General features: G+C 46.7%; 1 protein-coding gene across 4 annotated transcripts; it reads right to left on the bottom strand.

Annotated features, from left to right (window-relative positions):
- Nucleotides 1–8,268, bottom strand: prdm11 (PR domain containing 11). 4 transcript variants are annotated; one of them, XM_029523660.1, is made up of 7 exons: nucleotides 7,120–8,268; nucleotides 6,899–6,975; nucleotides 6,388–6,647; nucleotides 6,213–6,280; nucleotides 5,877–6,061; nucleotides 4,966–5,430; nucleotides 1–4,672 (listed from the first exon to the last, which is right to left on the bottom strand). In XM_029523660.1, exons 2-7 carry the CDS (start codon nucleotides 6,924–6,926, stop codon nucleotides 2,511–2,513), a joined length of 3,168 nt encoding a protein of 1,055 aa, XP_029379520.1. In that variant the 5' UTR covers nucleotides 6,927–6,975; nucleotides 7,120–8,268; the 3' UTR covers nucleotides 1–2,510. The 4 variants fall into 4 exon arrangements, with proteins under 4 accessions (XP_029379520.1, XP_029379521.1, XP_029379522.1 ...); XM_029523661.1 differs by having other exon boundaries at nucleotides 7,138–8,268; XM_029523662.1 differs by having other exon boundaries at nucleotides 7,707–8,268.
- Between the last annotated feature and the right edge of the window lie 452 nt (nucleotides 8,269–8,720).

Here is an 8,720-nt window from a genome sequence, read left to right as displayed (position 1 = left end):
TCAGAACTTCAGCCATTTTACTCCATTAGGGGATCAGAAGAGCGTCCATAAATAAAGTGACACATTTCAGATGATTGTTATTATTATTGATGCGTAAACATCAGTTGTTTTATGGTCCGTTCGGTGGCCTCACTGGAATACAGCTTTAATAATCGGTGCCGTAAAAAACATGTATCGAAGTAGCATAAAGGAAGAAAAAAAAAAAAACACTTCACTGATCAAGTAAATATTCACTGATGACGTTTGACCAAACCAGATAAAATTAAACACACAACAGTAACCTCACAAAAAGCTGGAGCTGTGAAAATATCGCAACTCAACAAACATGTAACAGCTCAGAGTCCGACACAATCAGACAGACAAAAACAGAGACACAAAGAGACAGAGACAAACACACACAGTGTAAGGCTAAGCACAAAGTGTTGGCACTCGAGTCGGATGTTTTTGGATTAAAGTTGCAGCAGTAGAAATAGAAGAGCAGTGTGTTTGTGTTTAAACCCCGATGACTGCATGCACACAATTCAGACAACACGTCCAAACAAAGGGATTAAACAGCTTTGAGCTAAAGCTGCAGTTAGCATCAAGGACTAGTTTGACATTTTGGAGAATTTTGTTACAATCTCTTACTAATTTTACTAAAAAGTGATAGCCTTAACTCCAGCATGTAACTGCCTGTTCAACCTCTAAATGTTGCTCTTACTTTATCATGTCTGTAGAGGCTAAACAACAACATGACTTTAACTTTGAAAAGAGACATGTTGGCCCTGCTCTGTCAACTGTAGCTCTGGAGAGTCAGCAGAATGGACGATCAGCATTTATATCCTAATAAAAAGCATTAAAACCATAATAACAAACGACTGGTCGTAACAGCCGACAAGCCAACAAAAAAACCCAGATGATGGAGTCATTAAGCAGCTCTCACTGCGTGTGTCTGCAGAGGAAACACACCTGGGGAGGCCACTTTACCTGCAGACACTCCAAGGCTAGCAGCAGAGCTAACATTTGTGCTAACGCATCAATATTGTGTTGAAGTTGTCGTTCTTTAAAAAGCCTCAATGAACCATTTGTGCTACTGTTTGTTAACAATTGAAAACAGACAAACTTAAAATGATCTGATTTGCTTGTTGAAGCTTTAACTTTGGTTTTGATGACGTTAACACTCAAACTATGACTATTTCCAAAAATGTCAAACTATTCCTTTCATTTCGAGAAACAAAGCACACAGACCAAAATTCTGAATAATACAAGAAAAGACCAAAGTGACTCTGTCCACCGAGGTCAGTCTGTCTCAGCACATTGTCCGGCTTACATTTAGTTCAGTGTTAAACACAGACACATTAATATTAGTTATAAAGTGTCATTGAAATGCTAAAAGCAACAGCTGAACATTACCATGCAGTTTTTTAAAACTTCTCTGAAACGTCTCAAGCCAGAGCTTTGGCCAAGACTTTACCGTGTTAACACAAAGCAGCCGCTTCAGGCGAAAATAACAGATTTCAAATATATCATCTGCAGAAAACAGCCAAACAAATATGGCAAATTACATTATGGCATAGCAGAATAGCACCTTTTTCTTCTTCTTGCATTCAATCATTATGGCACAATCATCCAATTCAAGACAAAAATACTCTCCTTAAAAATGGGCTGAAGGCATTGACAATATATACAGTCTGTACAACATATACAGTGAGGAGCAGGGCTGTGTGCATTTCTAATAGAAATATAAAGCCTTTATACATCCTTACACTCTAGCTTTTCATTTATGTCAGGCACTACATGACTGAACATCCCATTGATAAAAAAAAGCTAAAGCAGAGTGCGACATGGAGTTGGACACAGACTGACTGTTCCTGCTGTATAACGGACTGTCTCCTGCAACAAGCGCTGTCTCATAAGATACAAAGAGCGTAGGATCCTCAGTCTGACAGCAGCATCAATCCGTCCCAGTGCAGCCGGACCAGCTGACCACAGACGGATCATGAGAAGGTGGATGAAAAAAATGAAACAACCAACATCATAAATAACAGTGCTGCATTGATTGTGTTGAGCATGTGTCCTTAGCGTGTGTTGCATCTCTTCAGACTTTGTTTGACTTTCTTCCAAGTTCCTTGTCTAGCTGGAAATTTGCCTTTTTTGCAAGTGAAGCCGTCATCCAGACAGACTATGATTGTTCTGACTGTCCCCGGGCTTCCTGATGTCTTTCATCTCTGTCTGTCCACGTGGATTAACAGATCAGCTTTACAGATAAAGACACTACAAACAGATCCAAGCGTTACAGTGTCTCTGTCTTTGGTACTTTTATTCCTGTAACTAAAACTGCAGGCTGCGGTCACACCGTGCAATCACATGGTTGATGACATCATTCACTTTTCTGATCATCTGTGTGAGTTTATTTCCCTCCCAAGCACAAAACACAAAACATTATGACCACCACCAACCCCGTACTTCAGAATGGGCTGTGGTCAGGACTCAATGGTGTCACTCTTCAGTATGACCACTGGGAGGGGCCATTAGATGTCCGGAAAAAACTCTGTGTTGACATCAACGCTGTGCAGAACAGACTTCTGGCCAGCAGCCGACATCCTGTTCAACACCTCAGCCGACAGAGAGTAGCTGCTGCCAGACTTCTCCTCAAACCAGCTGTCCAGTGCTCGCTTACCGTCAAAGTTGTTGATGGGCGGCCCATTGACGGACACGGTCAGCAGGTCGTTCATCTGCTCCAGAGTCAGCCGGGAACGATTGTTCTTGCACATCTTTTGTAGAGATCCTCGGCCTTTATCGCAGCAGGCCGTGGAGCTGGGTAGGACTCTGACAACCTGCATGATGCGGTTCAGCAAAGGGAAACGCTGCTTGTACCTGCAGATGTGACCGATGACCTCTTTGAAACCATTCATGCTATAGTAGTCGGCCTTCAGATCCTTCCATTCCACCACCAGACAGCCTCTGGCCTCTGTCCTGGCCTGGGAGCTCTCCTGACCTGCTGAAGGAATGGACTCCAGGTGGTTGAATATCAGCTGGATCTCCTCCTCACCGTAGGCCTGAAGGTCTTCCCGGTTGTGAGGCCAGGTGGACAGGTCCAGGACCTTGCAGGCTTTTGCAAATGAGCGGCTCTGTAGGTCCACCCTCTGAGACAGGATGCATTGACTCCTGTTGCAGATCTTTTCTCGGATGGACTGAAACTTGGACTCAGCAACACGGAGATTCTTCAGAGCGACTCCGTTGAAACTTTCACGGAAATTTTCTTCAAACTCCTGCAGATACTCTCCCGGACAGTTCACCAACTGGCCTATCTCCTGAATGGCCTCCTCAATTTTGGTTTCCACTTGTGACACCAGCAGATACTCCCCCTGGAAGGTGAAGGCTAACCGTGAGAGAACAGCAATGATATCTAGCAAGAAGTAGATGAGCTTCACTGACTGATAGTCCAAGAGAAACTGGAGGAGAGTGAGGGCGATGGCTGCAGCGTCAGCTCTTTGTGTCTGACTGCTGATCTCCTTCAGATGGGCGACCACCTCCAGGTAATCTTTGATGAGTGCATTGAGGACGTTTGGTTCTCCTATGATCCACCGAATGGCTCTGATGTCTCCAAGGAATTCTGTCTCCTCTGAGAGCGTTGGAGCAGTTGACCGGAGCTCAGCCATCATGCGGGGGGAGTAGCGGTAGAAACTAAGGAGCTGCTTCAGGTTGTTTTCCAGGTCCTCCAGGCAGCAGAGCTCCTTCCCACTGATGGCATCAAGCACCTCCAGATGAGGCCGATGGATCATGATGGGAAGGCAGAGGATGCACGGATACATTTTCTGCACTGCTATATACATGTTGGCTCTCATTCCTGAAGAGATGTTTGTGCCATCCACCCCTAGACCGACCACCAGCAAGTCCTGAAACCGGAGTCCCAGAACCCCAAAAGCTCGATCCATAGCCTGGAGATATCCGTCCACACCGACCATGCTCAGTCTCTGTAAAGAGAGGAACTCCGTATTGGGGGAGCCCTCACTGGTTATAAACTGGACATAGATGGCCACCATGTCTGAGAAAAGGTCGTCATTCTGGGCGTCCATGATGACGCTGAGAAAAGGAGACAGGCGCATCTTCTCAGCCAGGTCTTCTTTTAATGCTCGGGAGATGTGATGGATGAGGATTTGACAGTCTCCTTCATTCATGTACTGATCCACCACTTTGAGCTCACACTTCTTCAGAAGCTCAGCCAATGGACGGAGGTCCGAGAAGGGCCGTCCCTCCACGGCCAAATGATATGCTGCGTTGAACAGCAGCATCATGTTCTTGCACATCTCCTCCGTCTTCTCTGGGTGCATTCGCAGCTTATACAGCTGCAGACACTTCTTGTGGAGGTTGCTCTGGCTGTGCAGCTTGATTGTGTGGATTTTGAACTGCTTGGAGCCGATGATGAAGGCGGAGGTTCGAGATGATTGGACGGTGTACTGGCGGCAGACATGACACCACATTTCATTCAGGGTTGGAGAATAACGAAGGAACCAGAACTTTTTCAACCACTCCTGTTTGAAGCGACGAATCCGTCGTCCTCCTCCGGAGGAAAGCTTCGATGGATCCTCTGGAGAAATAACAAGATCTGCAGCAATCGACTCATCGGCCGAGTCAACATCCTGGTCGTCTTCATCCAGGACCACATGAGTGGGTGTCAAAGGCTCCATCCCTGCAAAGACAAACAGTCACCCTCTGCTTCAGCTAAAAAGATTAAAATTCTAGATCGAATTAAAATAATGACTATCATGTGACATGAACAGTGATGAATCAGTTTGTACCATTTCTCTGACTTCAGTGGTGGAAACTAGTTTGTCCCAGACTGCCCTTCTTCAGCTCAACATTTTAAAATTAAACATTTTTAAACATTAAAAAGACAAAGATTGTTAAAGAATGGAGTTAGATTCTTAACAGGTCTGATAACATCCTGAACTTTGGATGAAGAAATTGTTTTTCAAAATGTACCTTGGAAGTCTTCAATGGGTCCTTGCTCAGGATGAGGTGGGACCTGATCCTGTTGGCAGGTGTTCTCTGATGGACCAACCACGTTCGATTTTTCTCCTCTGAGACGGGACAACTCGTCCTCCAGCTCCAGGATCCTCCTCTTTAGTTTGACACAGTTGGGGCAGAAGGAGGTCGAGGGTTCCTGGTTCTCCTCCTCCTTCTCCTCCACCTTCAGATTGGGAACGTTAAAGCTGCTTTCAGATGAGTTAAACCCTGACTGGGACCTGGACTTACTGGAGTCCTCTAGAGAAGCTTCTAGGACGTCTCTGAAGATGAGGCTGATCTTCTTCCTCTTGGCAGGAGGTTGGCCATCTGACTCTTCACTGGGTTGTTTAGTGGAGCAAAGCTTTCCTTGCAGCGCTGACTGCAGGCAGGGGGATTTAAAGTCCTTCTGAATGTTGGGTAGGATGGCTGCTTTCCTGCTTTCTGAAACCAAATATTTATTTTTAATTAAATAAAGCTGCAACTCCAAGAAGACAAATAGCAGTTAGCCCATCACCACACTGGTCTGATCTGGACCAGACTGAAACCACCTCAGAGAACAAGGACTGATACTGATAAATGTGGATTTCTTTATAGTTTCTTTGTCCGTTTGACATGTTTGGCTACATTTCTGATTTCATTCACATCAGCTGAGGTGATAAAAGAGTTCAAGTCTCAGTCTTAATCAGCTGGAAGTCTGTTTATGTAACTGATATTCTGAGCTACAAGGAGAAAATCTGTCGACCACCAACTAAAATGCAGCTGAGGTGAATCATATCTTTGTCTGATAATAAAGCTCATTCACAATGTGACTCGCCTTTAACTAGTTAATACAAGGGGACACTGGCAGCCAATCAGAAGCCCCCTGACTGAAGCTCCTGTCAGCTCACCTGTGTCCAGGTTGCGGTCAATACTCTCCTGGGAAACACAGTGCAGCTGTTGAATGTAGTCGTCGCTGTACCAAACCCTGAGCTTCTCTCCGGCCTCCAGCCTCCGGCGGACTCTGAAGTAGATGTTCTTTCCGTGTTGAAATGCCGTCAGGTTCCTGCTGTCATCTGAAGAGGTCCGAACAAACCTGCAGGACAGACATGTTACAGCAGCTTCTCCATTCAGTCCGCACAACAACCAAGTTCCCACATTTCAACCTTCATGGGTCTGCTGTGAATTATTGTTTACATGTTTGTTTACTGTGTTTGTATTGAAGTGGAGACAAAAGCAGAAGTCACCTCATCCAGTTGGCTTTGGTCTCATCACTGCCGTCCACCGACTGGTACGTGTTGTTCAGATCCACGATCTGGACCAATCACAACAGAAGAAACACACCTGAATGAGGATGGCAGCAAACAGGTCCTGTTTCAAGTCTTGGCTAGATCTGAGCTGGGCTCTCATTGTGAGACTTACTATCCAGGAGAAGAAGCCGGAGGATTTGTCTTTGGACACCAGCTCCCCCTCATACGGACCAAACACCGCCCCCCTGGGGATGGTGGAGTCCAGGCAGCGAACATCCACCTGGCCCCCCTCAGTGAAGACCTCCAGGCCTGATGGGACAGTGAGCGCAGCCCTGTTGGCGGACCCCAGGGGCGCAGGTGTGTCAGGGACAAACAGGGGGGGCCCGTGTGAGGGACACTCTTCCCGGAAGTAGTCCTGACACTCCTCACAGACTGGAGGACAAAGAGAGATTTACAAAGAGTCAGCCTCCATGTCAGGATTTAATGAACCTGACGACGACGACGACAACAACAACAACAGACAGCAGCTTCCTCTCTGCAGGTGAACTCTATGAACTCTTATTAAGTGTCAGCAGGTTGAGTGGGGCAGCTTCTTGTTCTGATGAAGATTAAGATCAAACAATGGCTCTAATCTGCAGCTTTATCCTGATTGGTCGATGCCTCAATGACATAAAGGATCTTACACCAGGCATCCAGCGGCCGCTCGCTCATGATGGAATCATGTTGGCGGGAACACAGAGTGATGTCACTTCACAAATGTCTGTGAAGAAACAAAACACAAATTTTAAATGACTAAATCTGACTTCAGTGTTTCAGTAACAACTTCACAACCAGCCAGTCAGAGTGTCCCTGGAAATAAGCCCCTTGGTTGTCATGGTAACAGTGAGAATAACATGGAGAGTACCAAGAGCAGAGTATCCACCTTCATCGCCGTGGTTACTATAATAATGCTGATGTCCTGGTCAGGTTAGGAAAATATGATGAGTCGAGTTAAAGTAAGTTCACTTGTTTCGGTTGTCGTGGTAACAAAAACAGTCATCTTCATATGAATCCTCTAGTTTGTATTTTGACCATCAGCCATCTTTTTTTTTTTTAACCAGTAGAAACGATCTTTGGAGAAGGTGGATCTGACTCTCTCATGCTTGGGTTTTCCAGTTTGTTGGTCACACCGTAGCCTTGCCCCTAACCCCCCCCTTTCCCTCTAAATGGAGCATTGTTTAAAAAATTAACATCATGTTGTGTTGAAGACTGAGACCACAGACTCATCAGGGAGGAGGAGGGTAATTTTCCCATAGACTTCAACACAGTCTGACTGCTTTTAAGGCCGAAGGAGTCGATCCCTGATGGTCAGCAGAATTTGTTGTCCACTCAGAACTCCTGGACTGATCTGGACTCTGCCGCTTCAGAAACTTTTCCCTTTACTCCTGACGTCATAACTTCAACTGCTACATGTTGCCTAGCGACAGAAACTGATGGCGACGTCATAATGACCTGTGACCCATGACTTCTCGGCTCAGTTGGTCTAGGGTCTGTGGCTCTTGTCCTCCAATCCGGGTCCGGGTCCAGGTCTGGTCTGGCGGGGGGGGGGGGGGTCAGTCGGACCAGGATCACTTCATAAACACCCAGAAACTAAAGTTCCCTGTAACCCGGTTCAGATCCGGGTCTGCGCCACGGTGTGTCGGTGTCGGTGTCGGAGGATTCTGCACCGGTTTAAAGACCCAGCTGCTCCCCCACCCCGGGCCCGGGAACCGAGCCCCCGGACTCCGAGCCTCCGGACACCGAGTCTCCGGACTCCGGACTGCGGACTCAGAGCTCGCCGACTCCGAGCCCCGGGCTCCGGCTGCACGCTGTAAAGTTCCTCGCTGCTGTGTGCGGCTCAGCCGCCTCCCTGCTCGGTGTCCACCATGTTTTACAGGAAATGACGTAAAGGACGGAAGGAGAAAACGCGCTAAAATTAAAGTTCACAAAGACACCGAGCCCGGAGGACCGGTCCGACTGTGTTTACATGGTGTTGAAGTATCCCGAATTCAGAAACCGGCCGGATACCGGAGAATCTAACCGCCACATCCCGGTTTCTGACGGCTAAGCACCGTCTGCGCAGGCGCAGGAGTGACGCGCCAGATATACAAACAACATGGCGGCAAGGGTATTTAACGAGCCGAAGCCCGCTAGAAGCCACAGAATGCTCATTTTTATTTAATTTTACAGCAAAAGACGTAGATAGGATGCAGTGATCAGAACACGGGTCACTGGTATTGATCATGTATACAGAGATATGAATAACCAGGTTCCTCTGTGCTCACAGCCGGACCAACACCATATAAACAGTAAACGATCCGGTTTCTCGGTGGGAACTGAAGATAATTTTTTTTTCGATCTCTAAAATGATCGAACATATTAATATTTAATATTTTATGTGTAAAGTAACAGGCAGCACGCTGAAGGTCCTGGTTCGGTTCCCGGCCCGGGGCCTCCACAGACATCCTGTTCGGGTCCATTGGCTGT

The sequence above is a fragment of the Echeneis naucrates genome, chromosome 16, assembly GCF_900963305.1.
Source record: "Echeneis naucrates chromosome 16, fEcheNa1.1, whole genome shotgun sequence".
NCBI lineage: Eukaryota > Metazoa > Chordata > Actinopteri > Carangiformes > Echeneidae > Echeneis > Echeneis naucrates.
This window is presented reverse-complemented; position numbering and strand designations above follow the sequence as displayed.

Bases quoted from the DNA above. Each gene is read 5' to 3' on its own strand.
- prdm11 (XM_029523660.1), bottom strand. From the start codon at position 6,926: ATGAGCGAGCGGCCGCTGGATGCCTGGT. The intron at 6,281-6,387 runs GTAAGTCTCACA...TGATTGGTCCAG, and splicing joins CCGGCTTCTTCTCCTGGATA to ATCGTGGATCTGAACAACAC. The intron at 5,431-5,876 runs GTGAGCTGACAG...ATTTGGTTTCAG, and splicing joins TGACCGCAACCTGGACACAG to AAAGCAGGAAAGCAGCCATC.